The sequence below is a fragment of the Balaenoptera ricei genome, chromosome 10 (genome assembly GCF_028023285.1).
Source record: "Balaenoptera ricei isolate mBalRic1 chromosome 10, mBalRic1.hap2, whole genome shotgun sequence".
In the NCBI taxonomy this organism is placed as follows: Eukaryota; Metazoa; Chordata; class Mammalia; order Artiodactyla; family Balaenopteridae; genus Balaenoptera; species Balaenoptera ricei.
This window is the reverse complement of record NC_082648.1, coordinates 94,193,732-94,213,912: the sequence shown is the minus strand read 5'-3', so window position 1 is coordinate 94,213,912 and position 20,181 is coordinate 94,193,732. Positions and strand designations below refer to the sequence as shown.

Below are 20,181 nucleotides of genomic sequence, written 5' to 3'. Positions count from 1 at the left end.
AAAAATAGTGACTTTCCTGGGTCCTGCAGCTATGCCAGTTATAACACGAGAATGGCTACAACCTAGCCTGACCTCCAAGGCTATGCATTATGGGACAAAGAAAAGAAATATGTTGTAACAGAAAAAACTACTTTTCGAAAGAAAAGATTATCCCTTTATAACCGTTATCTAATAAACTGAGATGTCTTCAGTCTGGCTTTCCTTACAACCTCATCTGTAAGTATCAAAACATGATGATCGGTCCTCCACCGTCTCCCAAGATAGTCCTTTCTGGTTCTGCAGTTATAATGACATGAACAGTTGGCTGGTGCTTTAAAAGCTACCAGAAATTTCTGTTTGCCTCAAGAATCTGATTTTACAACCAAAACAAACCAACAAACAACACAGTCCTGTCTCGTGACTTCAGAGTTGCACCCTTTTTTTTTTTAAAATAAATTTATTTATTTATTTATTTTGGCTGCGTTGGGTCTATGTTGCTGTGCATGGGCTTTCTCTGGTTGTGGCGAGCGGGGGCTACTCTTCGTTGTGGTGCGCCGGCTTCTTGTTGCGGTGGCTTCTCTTGTTGTGGAGCACGGGCTCTAGGCGAGCGGGCTTCAGTAGTTGTGGCACGTGGGCTCAGTAGTTGTGGCTCACGGGCTCTAGAGCACAGGCTCAGTAGTTGTGGTACACGGGTTTAGTTGCTCCGCGGCATGTGGGATCTTCCCGGACCAGGGCATGAACCTGTGTCCCCTGTGTTGGCAGGTGGATTCTTAACCACTGCGCCACCAGGGAAGCCCCTGCACCTTGTTTTTAAACGAAGCCTGATCACACACTTTATTCACCTTAGTTCTTTTTTTTTTTTTAAACTTATTTATTTATTTATTTTTGGCTGCATTGGGTCTTCATTGCTGTGTGCGGGCTTTCTCTAGTTGTGGTGAGCTGGGGCTACTCTTCATTGTGGTGCGCGGGCTTCTCATTGCGATGGCTTCTCTTGCTGCAGAGCACGGGCTCAAGGCGCGCGGGCTTCAGTAGTTGTGGCACGTGGGCTCAGTAGTTGTGGCACGTGGGCTCAGTAGTTGTGGCTCGCAGGCTCTAGAGCGTGGGCTCAGTAGTTGTGGCGCACGGGCTTAGCTGCTCCACGCCATGTGGGATCTTCTTGGAACAGGGCTTGAACCCGTGTCCCCTGAACTGGCAGGCGGATTCTTAACCACTGCACCAACAGGGAAGCCCTCACCTTAGTTCTTAATGTTGTTTTCATAAAACAACTATCCTCAAAGGCCAAAGACTAGCCAAAACTTATGACAATAAAAAAGCTGTGTGATGGCTCAGACTTTAATTCCAAAAGGAATTCTGAAACCATTTTTGAAGAATGGCAACAACCCTGAAACGTCTTCCAAAGTAACTGCTTTGAATGAGACAGCACTTCTTTGGCTACGAAAATTATGCCATGTTTGTTATAAATTTAGCTTCAAAAATTTTAGACTAATCTTTTAAAAACAGCTTATTCATAGGCCTGACGTTTGGCCATAAAATAAAACTTGCAAGGAGTTTTAACAATGTTTTCTCAAACATGATATAAGACTACGAAAAGTCAATGCTCTCTATTCCACAAGGCTATCTACAGCTATAACATAAAATTGAAACTACCTTTACAAAATTAATCACAACTCTTACCCAATATGTTAGATCCAAATCCACATAGTGAAGAAAGGGGTTCGTCTCATAGCTCTTATAAAGGACTTTATTCAATTATGTAGAAAATATACCGGCATTTATTGAGTATCTGTACTGGATACAATGAGTAGTTAAGAGGATGAGCTTTTGAAGCCCAGATCTTATTCTAAGGCAGTCAAGCAGCATAAAGTAGTGGAAAACATATGAAATGTAAAGTTTAAAGGCCCACCATTTTTTCTCACCATTTTAGCTTCACCTTATACTAATTATTTGATCCTGAATAAAACGCATGAGAAGTGGATTGCTCTCTGACATGTGATATTTAAAAAAAAATATTGTATTTGTTATTTATTTATTTACTTATTTGGCTGCGTCGGGTCTTAGTTGCAGCACGCGGGATCTTCACTGCCATGTGCGGGATCTTCATTGCGGCATGTGGGATCTTTTAGTGGTGGCATGCAGGATCTTTAGTTGCGGCATGTGGGGATCTAGTTCTCTGACCAGGGATCAAACCCGGACCCCCTGCATTGGGAATGCGGAGTCTTAGCCACTGGACCATCAGGGAAGTCCCCTGACATGTGATATTAAAAGTATTTCAGTGGCAAAGAAGGAAAAACAGAGACTAAAAAAAAGGAGACTGAAAAGGAAAGAGAAAAAAAGTAACCCACCAAAGTATTCTGCCATTCATTTCTTAATAAATATTTACTGAGCATCCACTATGTGCCAGACATTGGGAATACAGCCAAGAACCAGACACATAACCTAACAGAAAAGACAGATAAATATGTCATAATAAAATGCGACAATATTATAGGGAAACTACTGGGTATTACAGGAACGTGTAATAGGAGCACCTCACAAATTAGACAATCGAAGAAAGCCTCTGGAGGAAGTGACGTTAAATGTACATTGGAAAGCTGGGTGGAATTAGCCAGGTGAAGAGTGGTTACGGGTGTTCTAGGCTCTTAGAGTGGTAACACTCATCAGAGAGAGAAGTAGGAGATGATCTCAGAGAAGCAGGGAGTGCTTAGAGATGGATGCCTTGTAACCTGTATTAAAGAGTATGGACTCCACTGGACAGAAGTGATGCAAGTATTTTAAGCAGGAAGTCCCATGGTCAGGTTGCACGTTAGGACCATGGAGAATGGACTGGAGCAGAGCAACAGCGGAGGCAGGAAGCCCGATGGGGGTTGGGGGGCTGCTGCAGGAGTGCCCGAGAGGGATGATGAAGGCTTACAGCCAAGACACTGGGGTTGGAGAAAGGCAGATAAATTGAAAGGGAGGGAGAAGTGACAGGATTTATCAGAGATAATGTGAAAAAGTGGAAAGAGCCTGGGCTTTGGAGGCCGACAGAGCTACGTTAGAATCCTGACCATACTATTTACTAGTTACACAAACTGCTTCATTTCCCTGAGCTTTAGTTTCCCTGTCAGTAAAACTTGGGTAATACCATTCCCAGAGGTGGGAATTAATCAGCGTTAGGCACTTCAGTAGGTACTCAGTCATGCTATTTCTGTGGTAGGCAGAATTCCAAGATGGTGCCCAGGATTTTGGCCTCCTGGTGGACACACTCTGTAAAATGTCCTCCCCTTGACTGTGGGCAGGACTGGTGAATATGATGGGGCATCACTCCCATGATCATGTTATGTTATATGGCAAAAGGGAATTTGCAGATGTAATTAAGGTCCCTAAGTGAGCTGAATCTGAGTGAATCCAAAGGGAGATTATCCTGAGTGGGCCTGACCTTATCCAGTGAGTCCTTAAAAGAGGTGAGACCCAACAGGAGACACTCTCCTGCTGTTGGCCTTGAACTTGAAGACAACAAGTTGCCATGAGTTTTACAACTGCAAGGACCTGAATGCTGCCAACAACCTGGAAGAGGACCTCTAGCCTCAGCTAAGAACCCAGTTCTAGCCAACACCTGGATTCAGTCTTGTGAGAGACGGAGCAGAGAACCCAGTGGAGCCCTATCTGGACTTCTGATCTACAGAATTGTGAGCTAATAGATGGATATTGTTTTGAACTGCTAAATTTGTCGTAATTTGTTATGCCACAATAGGAAAGTACCTTTCTATTCCCTCTGTATTTTTCAAAATAGAAGTTGTAGCATCCAAAAAGCTAATACAAGATTTTTTAAAAATAGAAATTCTGGTGAGGGAGGATAGAGTGAAACCTTCTGACCTAAATCAGACAAAGAAAATAGCAGCAAGGCCTTCACTTGAAACTTTCATTTCAGTAGTAAAAGTCCCATTTCCAGTATTCTTCTGGTGAAGTTGGTCATGTTCAGAGATGCTACACTAGTGAGGTCTGGGTGCTGCATCTCCTTTATTAATTTAGTAGCAGCCTCATATCCCCAAATGCTCTAAGTGATCTAATCCTTTCAAGTCCCCCTTTACTGGGCCCAAGATAAAATGAGGTTGCATTACAAAGAAAGGCATGAGTTCATATAATTCTGTTTGGCCATGAGAGAGAGACGGAGAGAGGGAGATATGGATTGTTTAGTCTGTGTGATTCTGCTCTAAGAACCCATTCCTTGGAGTGTGTGTGACAGCATGAGATCTGCTTTCCCCAGATAGTTCCTGTATGTCTTCCTCAGTGTGTGTAACTCGCTACCCAAGTGTAATTCTGATGTTTGGAGCTGACATAGTTTAAAAAATAAAATTATGGCTCTTTAACATATACCAATGACTTCACCTGGTGAAGAGAGTAAAATCCAGGTGCACTGGGCTGACATTCTGTTGGACTGAGCAACTGCTGGCCTTCATCGTGGAGCCTTCCTAAGGGATTTTCAAGGGAAACTCTGACAATTTTCACCTTATGTGCTGACCTTAGAACCTAACCATTGTGCTCTAAGATGCAACTCAGGTCTGTGGATCCAAAGTTTGGAATTCGAACTTAAGAGTTAAATTTTTTCCAGGGAACAGACATTTTTCTACATTAATAGTTAGAAATAACACAAATAACGGATGATCTCGAGACATCAAAATATTTCCAAGTGACTCTAAATGCAAGGCTAGTAACTGCACCCTAGACTTTCTAGTGCAAGAAAACAGTATGGCAAGTAAATCACAGTAGTTACATCTGGAATAACATGGGCTCTCCTTTAACAAAATGTTAATATTTTAAAAATTTGGATACTTTATTACTAGCAGCAAATGACTAGCAACAAATCCACTTAAGTGTGACTCACAAAGTTGTAATTTTTACAGCCAGAACCTCTTTTTAAATGTTTGAGGATATGTGTCACAATATCAAGACCTTCTAAAAGCAACTTCTTAATGCCCTGTTTAAAGCAGTCACGCTGAATTCTTTGAGATCATAGAACTCTTTGAGAAACTCTGATGGAAATCCCTCTTCAAGCCCATCTATGAACCTACAGCTTAGGTTTAAGAACCTATTTTAGTTTAAGAACCTATTTTAAAGGATAAAACATCTGGGAGTTAAGGCAAAACATCATTTATGAATCTTCAAAATAAAACTTGGCTTTCTTCTGCTGATGACAGGAACCCAATCTCTTCATTGATGTTAATACTGTGTAGGAGACACTGTTACCAAGGCTTTACCTATAGAAACTCATTTAACCCGCCCAGCAACCCTACGAGGTAAGTTCCATCATTCCTGCCATTTTAAAGATGAGAAACAGATCCAGAGTCATTTACCCAGGGAGTGGCAGGGCCACCATCTGATGCTCTCCTGAACTAACTTGACTCAGATCCCTAAATGCGATCTGGCTAAAGGAAAGGGTGACAGAGAAGTAAAGTTTTCACACCAAAGCTTTTATTTTAACCATTCTGAATGGGAATCTATTTCTGCTCTCTCTCATAATACACCACTGAATATAATTTAAACATTCTTTCTGGGTCCTGTAATCAGAAAAATCTGGGTTCAAATTCCTGTGCTGCCACTAAACAGGTGTGCATCCTGGGGCAGGTTATTTCACTTTGAGCTTATTTCTGTGAAATGGACAGGATAATACCTACATCTCATTGGGTTCCTGTGAAAATTCACCAATACACCATGGATAAAAAACGTAGTGCAGTGCTTAGAACACATGAACAACTCAGTAAGTATAGCTCTTATTATTATTGTAATTTACTAAAGCCACCTTCCTGCTTTCCACATGGTTACTTTTAACCTTCTGCTGGTTGGACCTCCTGTGTTTCTCTGAACATCCTATGCCCTCTTGGGCCTTCACATGCATTTCCACTCCCTGACTGGAATACCTATTTGGCCTTAAGTTTCGGTTCAGGGCTGCCTCCCCCTGAAAGCTTCTTGGACACCCACAGGCTCTCCCTGGCACTCTGCACCCACCTCTGCTGAGGTTCAACACTCTGAACGCTTTCCAACCCCTTACTACACCCGGAGCTCTTTGAGAGCTAACACTGTACCTGATTCAGTGCCTGGCACAATGTAAGTGCAGAATAAATATGTACTGAATGCATAACAAAGTCTCAGAATTGTGTGTGCAAAGGCCAGTACGCACATTCATTTGTGTTACCTTGTCTGCTTTTCACAACACCCTCGTAGGTGAAGTTCTACGAAGAAAACAACAGGGTCAGGGTGGTCCCCTGACTCCTCTCCAGCTGATGTTCCTTTCCCCAGTGCCCACGACGTGCTCCAAGGAGCTGTAGGAAACTTGCTCTATAACATCTGCTTTTGGTCCTCAGAGACCCTGTTTTCTTTCTGGTTCTTAACTGCTTTCCAAATAGGTGATAGCTACAGAGTTTGCTTCCTTAAAGGTGGATGTTAATATTAAAAAGCAAAAGAAAACATAAAACCATAAAAGCAGAGCCCCTTTTGCTTAGTCGAATATGTGAAATGAGTGGTTGAAAAAAAAACTCTTAAATAGGTGTTTTCAAGTATATTTTATGCTTCCAAAGAACATGGGATGAAAGCAACAGTCGTTGTAACAGCAGCTACTGACTGAGCCCTGCCCTGTGCCAAGCGTGCTACATGTACACCTAATTTAATCTAAGTAACCCTATTTCACAAGTGAGCAGGGAAGTGAGGAAGCAATCTCAAGAGAACAAGGCTAGTAAGTAGCAACAAGAACAAGAACCAAGTCTGCTGAACTCGAGTCCAAGCTTTCAGCCCCTTCATTTCAACATCTGTATGCCTCCATAGGACAAATCTCAGACACCAGCGCACCATGTCTCCCTTACCCTAGAACCTACTTTTAGCTTTGTCAAAGATTGGTTGTGGCACCAGGTAACCGTCTCTTAAGTTTTAGAAAGGCATGTGCTACAGTGGAAAGAGTACGGCCTTGGGGTTAAAGAACCTCTATTAAAATTCTGGCTCCACGTCTTTTCTTCTCAGCTTCCTCCTCTGTGAAAGGGGGCTAACAATACCTATCAGTCAAGACCCCTACATGTGCAAAAATGCCTCAGAGAGCCTGGCACATAGCAGGCTCTCAGAGATGGTACCTCCTGATTTGTACCACTTATCGCTACTGTTACTCAGCTTCAGTCTTACCAGAGGGAGAATTTATGTAACACCATGACAAGTCTAGTTATCTCTCAGAATTCAGTTTATTAGTAGATCAACAGCAATGCCTGAGTGTGCCAGGCACTAGGCCACTGGGCCAGGCTTCGTTTGCTTAGAGGAAGTGAGAACATTCTGGAAACATACAGATAAGTGAAGGCATTCCTCTGAAGTGGCAACATCACAGATTTTAGTTTGAGTGGTAGTGAATGGGCTTTTACTGATTTAGTAAAACCAAAAGTAAGGTATTTCTGAAATATCCTGCTCCTCCAATATAAACCAAAAGATCCCCACTCCAACGGAATGGTCTTAAAGGGGAAACGATGCATCAAGGTATCACCATATGATTTCTCTCTCCTCCTGGAAAGCAGGATTCAACAACAAAGAAACAAACAGGCAAACAGAAAAGCTAAAAAAACACTCCCTAAATGAAACTCCACACTGAAAGCGTCACCATTCACAAGGGAGATAGTCCAATCTCCCTTCTTCGTATCAGTCAAAATTCTCCAGGAAGAGTCCCCCCTGCTGCCTTCGCTTCTCACTCTCGTGTGAACTCTGCCAACCTGGCTTCCATTCTCCCCACTATACCTGTACTCCTGTCTTCTCAAGCAAGAGACCAATCTGTTCTTGAAACTGTCTTCCTCCCTCTGTGATGCTAAGCCTCTCAGTGTCTCCTCCAACACCATGGCCCCTCTTCCCCATCCAGTGCCCTGGTGTGTGTGCTACACGATTCCGCTCTGGGCTGTATGACCTCCCATCCACTCACACGTTGTCATTTACTGCCTGCGAACACCCAACTTCTAACCCTGGTTTCAGGTGGTCCACTGAACTCTAGGTCTCGCATTTCCACTGCTCCCTGGAAAGTCTACTGAGATGGTGACTGTAACAACTAACACGTACTGAATGTTATTTAGCTAACGTGCCGAACGCTGTGCAAAGCCAAGCTTCCCAAACTTTGTTGGTTCATGGTTCCTGTGTGGGTCTTCACGTGGTACGTGCTTTTTATCACAGCGATCACTGAAAGGAATGGAACATAAAAAGACGTTGAAACTGTGAATTACTTTGCGCTAGTTCATAAGGTACCTGACAGATGGCAAGTATGACTGTTTCTCCTGAAATTTTAATGTTGAAAAAATCTAGTGGTGCCACTGTGAGTTTGCTGTGGCGCCCCAGGGGGCCTTAGCACACTGAGGCCCTGAACACCTTTCCATGTATTACCTCACTGAACCCTTAACAACCCTACCAGGTAGGTCTATCATCATCCCCACTTGTAGGTGGAGAAGTCATGCAACCTGTCCAACATCGCACAGCTTCTAAGTGGCAGAGCCAGGGATGGAGCCCAAGGGGTCTGGCTGCAGAGCCACTCTCTTAACCACGTAGCTGTGCTGAATCTCTAGACGCTTATATCTTGGAATCTAAACCTAACTTTTCTTCTTCTCCCAAACCAGCCATTCTCTTGCTTCTCTATTTTCATTGCAGTTTTGGTCACAGATTCTAGGGTAGAAAGGGCACACAGAGGCCTCCTGCATTTCAACCAGTGGGCTCTCTGTGTGTGCTCACTGCAGGCCGAGGGAACGCTATTCGTGAAACCTTCCTTTCTATCTCTAGGTGGACTTTCAGATACTATTTTTTTGGCCGCACTGCTCGGATTGCAGGATCTTAGTTCCCCAGCCAGGGATTGAACTCGTGCCCGTTGCAGTGGAAGCGCAGAGTCCTAACCACTGGACTGCCAGGGAATTCCCTCAGATAGTTCTTTTTTTTATACTGAAACAAAACCCAGGATTTAAAAAATTTCTTTCTTTCTTTACTTTTTTGGAAAGGATTTTTTTTAAAGCTCCATGGAAATTTTCATGCACAGGTCAGGTTTAAAAAACATGGTGTATGTGCCATAAATAATCTGTTGGCTAAATAAATGATTACATTCAAAGTATCAGGTTTCAGGTTTGGACAGTCACAATCAAATACTGATTCATAGTAAGATTTTTTGCTATAAACTGAAATTCACTTTTCACTAGCAACTGCTAGCTGCATGGGGGAATTAGAAATAAGTCCCTACCCTTGAGGAGATTATAATTTTATCTTGCAAAGCACCCAGGTTCAAAACCTTAAGGGACATCTATATACTCATTTATGTTTCTGGCTCCCCAGAGCCAAGCCCAGCTGCCAGATCTTGTAAGTTTTTTCTTCAGAGTCTTTCTTGAATCTGTCTCTTCAATTTTATTTCTATCAGGCTTTCATTACTGACCTCCGACTATAATAACCTCCTGGGTGATCTGCCACAAGTCTCTCCTTGGTCTAAGTCACCAGGTATAGCTTCATCATTTTATTCTTAAATTATCATTTACAGCATATTTAAACTCTGCTCATAACCCCAAAGTGCCCATGGCCAAATCCCTTACTTTGGCATTCAAGATTCTTTACCATTTGTTTACAACCTACCTTTCCGATGCTATGTTTTCATCCACATATTCATTCATTTGACATGTGTCACAAAATGCTTACCAAGGACACTGAGGAGTTGAAGGTAATAACATTAAGGTGGCTAAGAGTCCCTAAGGAGCTAAAATGCCCTCAAGGAGTCTTCAGTAGGGGAAATCGAATATATACAAAGACGAATCCAATATAAGGAAGAAAACAAGTGCAGTAACTTCCCATAGCAAGGGTGTTATGGGAATTCAGAAGTTAATTATAACTGGAGAGTCAGGATGTCTTAGAGGAGGTGGCATTTGATTGCATTTTGAAGGGAAGGCAGGGCTTCAATATGCGAAGGAGAAAAAACAAGGGGAAGAAGGTCACTGCAAAATACCATCCAAGGAGTGGAGCTAAGACTGTAAGGAACAAGTCTGGTTTCCACACAGTACATGCAAAGCAGACTAATAGGAGGTAAAGCTGGAAAGGGAAGTTTAGGGCTAAATCACAATTATGAATGCTTGGTCAAGGGTTTGGACTTTGATATTTATTCATTCAAGAAGTATTTACTGACTTTCTACGATGGGCCAGACTGTGGGTTATGTACCAGGGACAGAGTAGACAGCAAGACAGACATGATCCTGGTCCTCCTGGAGCTTATGGGTCTAACATAAAGGCAGTAAGGATCCACTGAGGACGTTGAACAGACAACTGTCATCATCAAAGTGGTCCTTAAGTTCATTCCGGCATCAGAGTAAGATGAATTGCATGGGGGAAGAAATGGAAAGGGGGCCATTTATTACTACATTAAGTACTGGGAGGGATGAGGCAGTGGTGATAGAGGGCATAAAGGTGGGGAAGTTATTAAAGAGGAAGAGTATCAGGCTCAACAGCTGAGTGGAAATAGTGGTGGGTGTGGGCAGGGAAGAGGGAAATGTAAAAGTGAACCATAAGGGTGGAAAAAAATCAGAACAGTGGTTGGTTTTGGGGGTGGGGCTTGACTGAGAAAGGGTATGAGAAACACCACTGGGTATCTGTGATGAGGGTAATATCTGTATCTTGATAGAGGTTTGGTCACACAGGTGTGTGAACTTATCAAAACTCATCAGGTGCTATACTTAACACCTGTGCATTTTACCATATGTGAATTTTACCTAAAAAAAGCCCAGAAAACAAATATTGAGCTTAAGTTAATGATATGCAAGCTGAAGTGTTTAGGGGTGTGTATATGATACCTACAACTTACTTCAAGATACATTAACAAAGGTAAGATGGATGGATGGATGGATGGATGGATGGATGGATGGATGATAAAGCAAACAGCAAAATGTTAACTGAAGAATCTCTATGGGTGGCATATGGTATTCACTGTACAATTCTTTCAATGCTTTTTGTTTGAAAAATTTCATAATGAAGTACTGAGAAAAATAATCAGCATATAGTTTTTAGTTTGGATTGACTGGTAGGACACGCGGACTACAGAAGGAGATGGAGGAAGAGATGCATGTTTAAGGGTCTGGACGATGAGCCCATTAGTGACACATGGCTCTGAGGTAGCCAAGGCGTCCAGGAAGAAATATTTATCAGACAGTTGGAAACACAGGACTAGAGTTCAGCTGTTTTGCTATGCTGCTTCCTAAACATCTCTCTGCCTCCACGTGCTCCCTTCTGCTGATAACCTTTTTCTTCTTTAGAGCTTTCTCTGACCACCCGGCCCTCCTCACATTTAGCACTGTAACATTAGTTTACGGCATTATCATGTATCACTAGAATGGAAATTCTTGGAATAAACAGACTCTTACACAGGATATGTACTATTTCATGAAACAATTTTGGAATAAACAATGAATAAAACCCACCCTAGTACTGGACTGTTCAGTTCTTGATGCTCACCTGATTCTTAGCTCAGAAGGTACAGTTAAAAAAAAAAAAGATACAGCTTTTTCTTTCTGATCTGTATACTTGCTTAAAAGGCACTCCTACTAGTGGAGAAAATCACTTGTGCCTCAATTATAGACTGAAATGAAATCGCCAATCCCATATTCTTAATATATTTGCTTTTCTCTTTCTTAGCTGCCTTTCTTTCAGATTTTACCTGACATTTAACTTTGCAGAGCAAAGGAAGAAAGTGGTTGTCCTTCGGTGGCAAAACTATGATTTTTTTTCTTTCTACTATTCTGAATTTCTAAATTTCTAGAAAAATAATATATTACTTTGGTAATCTGGGGAAAGAGTTTATCTTTTAAAGGAAACCTGTAATGACACAGTCATCAGCCCCTGTACTGTAGTACAACTGCTAGAAAGTTTCTTGAGTTGTGAGAAAGAAATCACACCAAGGCGGCTGATTTCTCATTCCTGTCTCCTCAACAAACAGTGAGATCACTGAGGCCGAGAGCTGCGTCCTCCTGCTCCTCTTTCCACCTCTCAACTCCTATGGCAGCACTGGGCTCGGCACACAGGAAGCGCTCAAATGGGGAGAGCACACACCTTTGACACTAAAAAGAATACCAGAAAGTAGCCAACACCAGTTAGCGGGAAGCCGTTAGCTTACTTTGTTAATCGGTCATCATTCTAATTTTTTTTTCCCCATCATTCTAATTTTGAAAATCTGTTTTTCACAACGAACTCACAGAATGAATACGTTTTTGTATCTCTCAACTGCCTCAGCCAGACAGCGCTGCTGAGTGAAAGAAATTGGGTTTGGTTCCTTCTGTGAATTTTAAGGGTCAGTTAGAATAAACTCTGTATTTCTAAACCTCTGCTTGGCACTGTGGGAGAACAACTCTATCAAGAAAACCCATGAATAATTAAGGTCGCTGCTATTTCTGTACCATTGGTAATATTTTCTACTTTGTATCATTACAGCAGGTTTACCTGGCTACATTCCCAGTGGTTCATCTGCTAAATTCCAAGTCCGCTTACTACCGTCAAGGAAAAACCTGCTTCACCTCTTACCCCGCATCATACTTTAAAAAATGCCTTACCTTTTCTCCTCTGTCCCTCTCTTTGTCCTTCTCCTCTCTCTTCTTTTTTTTCTCACCGTGCCCATCTGCGTGGAGGCCAGGAAGCGGTGGAGGAGGGGCGCCTGCTCCAGTGTACGGGACGCTGGGAGGAGGGCCGGGCGGCGCCGGGACCTCTCCCACTGCTGCAGCGGGAAGTCCCGAACTTCTCTTGGACTTGGAGTGTCGCTTCTCTTTATGCTTCTCCTTGTCCTTCTTCTTCTTGCTCTTCTTTGACTTCTTTTTCTTCTTGATTTCCCGGTAAGAATCATCGATCACTAACTCCCCAGCCTCCAGCTCCCCGCCAGAGGAGGAGTCTGATTCCACTAGAATAGGTTCAAGCCCTGAAAGATCAAGGTTAGCACTGTGGGATTCTGGGAACTGGGAGGCATCAGACCCACAGCCTTCAGGGCCAGGAGACGAACGTGAGTCTGAGGATGACTTGTGCTTCTTCCGGGCTGTTTTCAGAAAGCTCTGTAACTCATGTCCTAGGAGTAAAGCACCTTGCTCATCCCGAGCTGACTTCTTAGAGGATTTTTTCACAGTCGCTTGTTGAGAGGGGTACTGAAAAGACTCCTCATCAACTGAGCTGCTTCCCTTCTCCTTTGGTGAGAGAATAAGTTTCATCTTTAACCCATCAGGCTCACGAAGAGTCAGTGTCTCTGTGTTCACATAGAGCGGTTTCATTTTTTTGGATTTGTGGGAACCACCATCCTCCAGGGACAGCTCCCCACTGCTTCCGCTGACTTTCTTCCTGTGGTGTTCCTTTTTACTCTCTGAATGGCTTGAAGAACTGGAGGACTTTTCTCCTGTCTTTTTGGAAGGCTTGGTGCCTGTTGCCAGAGGGGAAGTGATCGCTTTCAACAGGTCCATAGCTGTATCAGCAGACTGCGGGCTAGACTTTTTCTTTTTCTTCTGTGACGACTCCAAAGACGAAATATCTAGAAATAATCAAGAGAAGTAATTGTCCATTTGACAAAGCAACTTCCAGCAAGTTTCCTCTCTCACCAAAAACACCCAACTAAGATGAGGAAGAGGCTAACAGGAATGATTGGAGGGGAGGCCCTTCAACTGATTCCGAACATTCAGAGATGACGCCCACGTGCTTCTTGGCTTGGTAGATTCTGCCTCTGACCCTGGAGACAGTTCTTGCCACTCAAGTTGTTTTTCTTCACTGAGTCTTCACAAGCAATCAAAGAGAGCATACCCAGAAGACTGGACCATAGCTGCAGGATTACGAGTAGTTACAATTTAGATTACGCTGAAGACAAAGCATCATTTGTTCCTGTGTTCAGGACAAATCCATTCTAGGAAAGAGTTAGTCTTGTCAGCTACGTGCATAATATAGCTAAGAAAAACTGGTCTTGTGAGTGGATACACGCTGGACTGAGAAGTAACCCACAGGTGCAGGCCAGAGGGCCCAGGACCACATATGGCAAAAGGGATGCTAGACAGCAATGGGCACAAGATAAGTGGATGATTGAGGGGAGAAGGAACCTGGTACCTGGTGTATCACAAATGAAGACTGTTCTTCTATGCTGAATCCTCCAAAATACCAGCCCTCCACCTCTCTCCTCCTTCACACTGGTTTATCGGCACTCAGAACAAGAACCACTGTCCTGTTAAATAGGCCACTGAGTCAGCAACATCTGGATCCCTTTCCCCTACCCCGACTCCAAGAACCAGTGATGTGTTTCTCCCACCTGTTGCCCCTTCCCATCCTTACCTCCATAGTAGTAATCATCAGAGGAGTGCTTCCTCTTTTTCTTGTGCGTGTCCGTCCCCAAGAAGTAAAGTTCACTATCCTAGAATTAAAGAGGAAGAATTGAGCAATGGATAAGATGATGAGGCAAAGGCAGTTTGGAACCAATGTTGTTTTCTGATGATTTCTGACTTTGGAAAATAAAGTAAAACACAGGAAATAGTGAAAATAGATGTGAATGATGTTTATTTTTCTTTTTAAATGTTTTGCAAAGAAACCTCTTTCTTCAAATACTAGGAAACATGATACGAAATAGTTTAAAACTTTCCTAATTCAAATGTTTAGAATTTACCTTTAACTTCTTCTTGGAAGAATTCCTGACCTGAGCAGCGATTTCTTCCTCTTCCCTTAAAAAATCTTTGTAAGAACGTTTCTTTTCTCGTTGGCTTCGGCCAGCAGCTAGCCCTATGTCCTCAAAGCTGTGATCACCATCAAAGCAATCTGAGAAGCACAGGTTCATTTGGGAAAGGAAATGAGAAAGTCAAGTAAGTCACAACCAAATCGCCACATATGAAATGCAACAGTCCCTTCACTTCCAAATTAGAATCATGTTATTTGGTAAGTCCACTGGAACACAGGGCTAGATCCAAGGGGACAAGAATATGTCTCGATGACTTGGCTGCAAATACAGGAATCAAACATGAAGAAACAATGCTTCCACGCTATGCAAAGGCCCAAGGTGCATCCTTAGACATGGTTTCTTAGTTGTGATTTGGCAGGTGGACACAGACTTGCAGAGGTAAGGCTGAAAAGAATAAGGATTCACGTGCTGTGCTGCTCTGTGGGTGTCCACTGTGTGACTCCTATCCTCAGACTCCTGCACACTGGAGCTGGCAAGGACCACGAGTGCTGCAGGGGATCACCCCAATAGACTACAGAGACTTATGGTGCGGACTCTTGTGTTGGAACCCTGTCCTGGTTTTCGTTTCCATGGGCCCAGTCTGGGGATGACGTGGAGTTTTACTAGTGCTCTGGATCATCACTTGGGAGTCCAGGCTCTGATGGCCAGTCCTGGTCTCTATGTCCATGGGCTGCAAGGATTGAAGAGGACACCCCCTTTGGAATGCTTCTCAGGTTAAGGGGTCATACCTTCTTTCTTCACGGAGTCATCATAAGCCATGGCGGTCCTGCCGGGCCTTTGAGAATGGGTCCCTGTGTCCAGGCTCCTTCCCGTCTACAGGACCAGGTCTGAGAAACAAAGAAGGAAAACCCTCCTGTAATGCGAAATCACTGTGGAGAAGCAACCTTCCAGATGGAAATGCGTAGTGATCCAAGGGCAGACTGGAAGGGCAGCAAGGAATAAAGGAGTGTCTTGTCACCTCCTCTTTCTGTTTGTAAACATACTAGGGATGAAGCTGTAGGAAGTGCACTAGGCTTAATTTGATTTGATTCATGAATTAAAGCTGTTGTTTGGGGAAGTATATAAAACACCTCCCATATAAAAAAATACTTCACGGTTAATGAGAACTTCTGACATGCCAACAGGTCTGACAACACTGAGACAGGGTGAAAACCGACATTAAGTCAGAGGGATAGGTTCAATCACGGTTACAAAATGCACAGATAAAGCAGGATGCAGAGGAAGACAGGTTATACCATGCACTCGGGACCACAAAATCCTACCATTTGTATCGGGGAAAGTCTAAAATCTATTGTATTGCAATTTAAACAGAACTGATGAGAACATGATAGTGATATTAAAGATCTTGAGAGCATAATTTTTTGGTATGCATTTTGTTGGGCTCTCTGAATTTGCTCAAAACCAGAGAAGTGTAAAAGTAGGCACACTTCTTATATTAGTTGCCCACAGAACAGCTTTCAGCGCTATCAAGCCTTTCTTAAAGGCTACAGGTGAAAATAAGGAGGAATTGTCATTTGTCCACTGGTGATGAAATTTTTATCATTATTAAGATTTTCACTGATTTGAAGAACTACTAAAATTTAAATCTTCTAAATATTGTCTTAAATTTGTTAAAATTACTTTTTTGGCATTCAAGTTTATACGTCCATTTTGACTTTGAAGATGACAAGCCATAAACTGCACTCGAAGGTAAAGTTCTTCAAATATTTTTAGGACAGGCAATGTCACAATTCCCGCAGGAAAAGTTTTTGCAGGAAATTTAAAAATTATATACTAAATATATTGAAAATGTCCTCATTCAGTTAGTGAAATGCTTAAAAGTTGATCTGACTGGTTATTTACTTAAATTTTATTTTCCCTTCATCACTATAGTGGGGTTTAGAAATGCTGAAGGACACTTCAATGAGACATTGCCAGTCCCTTCAGGAAGGTATCGGTAATAGTGAAGTATGTAACTTTTGGGAAAGAAAAAGATGAATTAACAAAGGAAACTTTCATAAGAGTTACATTTAAAATAAACCAAAAGAAAAAAGACCTACTTGCACAAGTCAGATAATACAATGCACAGATAATGCCTAAGTTGAAAACAGAAAGAGAAGTATTACCAAGAATGATTTACAAGCGAGATTCAGAAACATAAAAAAGCATTTCTCCACCTCCCTAAGAAGTGGAATGAAGAATGAACTTGGTCAAGGTAAAAGTGAAGAAATGAACTGGGTTATTTTACAGGTAATTGGAGAACTATTTACTCAAAGGGCTTTTCACAGGAAATGAAGGGGATATGAGGTCAGGTCTCATGTAGAAACTACGAGGAGGCAAGATACTTAATACAGCCAGTTTTTCATGTTCCAGCATTAGGCGTTCAACTTTCTCAAATAGAAATTACTGTCATCCCCTGTCCACCCAAGTGGTGTAACTCCACAAGGGGTTAGGGTAGGGGGATCATGAAAGGGAATTATATCCATTCATTTAAAAATAGTATATCCACTCACTGGCACTAAAGTAGTGAGCTTATTAGCAGAGTATATGGATCCCATTAATCTTCATAGGCCGATAATGCCAAGAAATACCACATCTTGAGACCTCAGCTTAAATGTTTTCCATGACAAATGGAGTTTGGCAAAGAACATTTGAGAAATAATGGGCAAAAAATCTTAAATATTCAACATCATCAATGTGTCCACCAATCTGTTGTCAACAACAAAATGCTCTTCTGTATGAAGCAAAGGCAGGTCCTGAGACTTATAACCAGGCCTTCCCTTTGGTAACATCAAAACTAACATAAAACAGAGCTGAACAACGAACAGTCAGAATAGGAGTTAAGTACCTCTGAAGACAGTACGAGAAGGAAAACAATGATGTCACTGGACTGTGAAGAAGTGCTCATGGTCTCATAACTGACTGCTTTGAAAAACAACCAGTGGATGAAAAAATTGTAAAAGGGAACAGAAAATTAGGAGCTGATCCTCAGAGGCGCAGAGCAGCACAGAACACATGTGCTGGTTGTTAGCATTATGTATTAGAATTAGGCCTGCTACTATTTAATTTTTACAAAGACATGGAAGAGCACTTTATAAATTACATGATTAAACAACCGATAGTAAAAAATGAACAGGGCCTGAAGGCAAGTCTAATTCAATAAAGAACTGGGACAGCCAAGAGCTTAAAAAACTAAATTTAGACGCAATGGACTATCTCACTCACAGCCTGGGCAGACTGATGGACCCTGAACTTCTGGGTTCTTTAAAATCAGGATATTATTGCAGCCCAGAGGTTAGTTTTGGTTGCTCACTCATAGAAGAAAGATGAAACCAGATAAAGAAGTCTCAAGCAACAGTGTGGAAGAAAGGCAGAGTTAGGGCAACATTTATATAAGATCAGACGACTCCTGTGATATTCTTTCCAGGTCTTGAATATTATCCACGATAAATTCAGAGTCCAGGGTTAGGCAGCAGATTCAGGATTAATGAAAATGAAAAATATTAGGTTTGATATTCACATTAGAAAACAGAAGCCATAATTACATTAAACGTTGGCAAATGTAAAACAGGTGTTAAAGTTCATTCTCCCGAATTCCACAAATTTTGGAGTTTACAGAATCCAATGTTGTCAACTTCAAGAGGCAGTGATAATTTTACAATTATGTTCCTCTCAGTGGGCTAACAAATGACAACAGAAGTAAAAGTTCATTACTTAAAGCTGTTTATGGAAGTAAGAAATATGCCATCATAAAAAATGTGTACTTTTGAAAGGTGCAAATTATCAAATGGCTCTTGTGGTACTTTTCTTTAGGAGATGAAAAAGGAGAGGCAGAGCTGCTCTTCCACTTGTAGATAAGTACATGCGTGATGTTCAGGCTTTGCTTTTAGAATTATCAAAGGAATCAGGGAAAAACTGAAAATCACCAGACACAGTACTTTGTTATTTTGAAGGTCCAAATTACAAATACTGAAAAAAAAAAAAAGTTTCAGAAAGTGATTTTTTGAGGTCATCTGAGCCCCAGCAATCACTAACAAGCCTCTTCATCCCAAAATGTAAGTGTGTATTGAAAAAGACAAAGTACAGCCTCGGAAACGGGGCAGTAAGCAAAATCCTGAGACCCAGGTCCAGTCCAGGAGGACAGCCTTGCTCAAGATTCCGTGTTCTCTTCTTCCAGCACTTCTTTCAGGAACTCAAATTGCCAGTCAGTGCAGGAAAAGGAAGATGCACATCCAGCTGTTGCCAGTTTCTGAATTGTTGTCGTTGTTGTTACTTCTAGGATAGGAGCAGGGGATGTCTTCTCATTTTCGTCGAGATCTCCTCCAATCTCAGAACCCAGCGACTCCGAATTCTTGCCACTCCCTTCTCCACGAACCTACCTATGCAGCACTCACAGCCCCTGCCAGCTCTGGGAACTGCAGAGATCCCGACAGCCTGGGATGGGGACTGAATCCTCTCACTGTAGCGCAATTGAGCGGAACCACGACGACCTCACAGAGCGGCTGACAACACACATTCCCGAAAAACCAGCGGTACAAATTTTGACAAGCCTTGTCCAACCAACGGGCTCTACTTTGGATTCCGTTTTTTATTTATTCTGCTATGGGGGAATATAGTCAGCCACCAGCTTAGCCATCAGGAAGCAGGGAGACAGACGGTTCTCCTCTTCCGCCCGATAGAAAAATAAAGTGAAATCTACAAGTACCAGCTTTGGGGGGAAATGGGCCTGGATGGAGAAGAGCCCACTCGGAAGGTTCGTTCACACTGGGTCGCACGCAAAGAGTACACACCACACCGGGTTATTGCTACAAAGGGCCCCAAGGACCACCGTCTTTGTGGTCCCCACGGCAAACCAACAGGATTCTCCCGGCACTTCTGCAGCAACAGCTAGTTCAATAAAGCTGTGCGAAGAGGAAAAGAAGAAAGCTCCTTGCATCCTCTCCTGCCAGCCGCGGCCCCGGCCCTCCCGTCACCCCGGCCCCCTCGCCCCTTGACAGCCCAGGGACCCTGCGTCCCGGGTCCTGAGCCAGGCGGCCCCGACTCGGGTTCCCGCGTCCCGGCGGCTCCCGGCGCCCCCGAGGGCGGAGACTGCTGGGCAGGGGGAGGGGCGGCCTCGGCCCGCGGGCCCCCGGGGCGGCCGCACGCCCCCTCCCGGCCCGCACTTTCCCGCCTTCCCCATTTGAACAGCTCCCGCCCGCCTTCCTCCTTCGACCCGCTCCAGCCCCTTCCCGGGGGCGGACTGCGGCCGCTACTCCAGTCCCCGGCTCGGCCCCTGGGCTAGGCCGCAACTGGCCCCGGGCGCCCTCAGGGCGGTGTCGCGGCCCGAGGCGGCGGGTGGTGGCGGGGCGGGGCCACTGCCGCCTGGGGGTGGGGGCCCAGCTCGGCCTCGTGGGGGCTCCGCTCGCCGCTACCTTCACTAGGCTCGCTCGGATCCCGCCTCAGCGCCGCCGACCGCCGCCATCTTGGAGAAGGAGAGAAAAGCGCGAGCGGCCAGGGAGCCTCAGTCGAGCCCAGAGCGCAGACTCCGCTTGGGAAGG

At 43.5% G+C, this 20,181-nt stretch overlaps 1 protein-coding gene across 4 annotated transcripts in view; it reads right to left on the bottom strand.

Annotated features, from left to right (window-relative positions):
• Positions 1-20,126, bottom strand: part of HMGXB4 (HMG-box containing 4) — a 31,038-nt gene extending 10,912 nt beyond the window's left edge. Inside the window, exons 1-5 of one of the 4 annotated variants that reach the window (XM_059936848.1) lie at positions 20,056-20,126; positions 15,394-15,492; positions 14,597-14,745; positions 14,269-14,347; positions 12,528-13,483 (exon numbers count right to left, since the gene is read on the bottom strand). In XM_059936848.1, coding sequence (XP_059792831.1) covers positions 12,528-13,483; positions 14,269-14,347; positions 14,597-14,745; positions 15,394-15,424 — 1,215 coding nt within the window. In that variant the 5' untranslated portion in view covers positions 15,425-15,492; positions 20,056-20,126. Of the gene's footprint in view, positions 1-12,527; positions 13,484-14,046; positions 14,162-14,268; positions 14,351-14,596; positions 14,746-15,393; positions 15,493-18,189; positions 18,209-20,055 lie in introns of those variants that run through there. The other 3 variants (XM_059936849.1, XM_059936851.1, XM_059936850.1) reach the window with 3 other exon arrangements.
• Between the last annotated feature and the right edge of the window lie 55 nt (positions 20,127-20,181).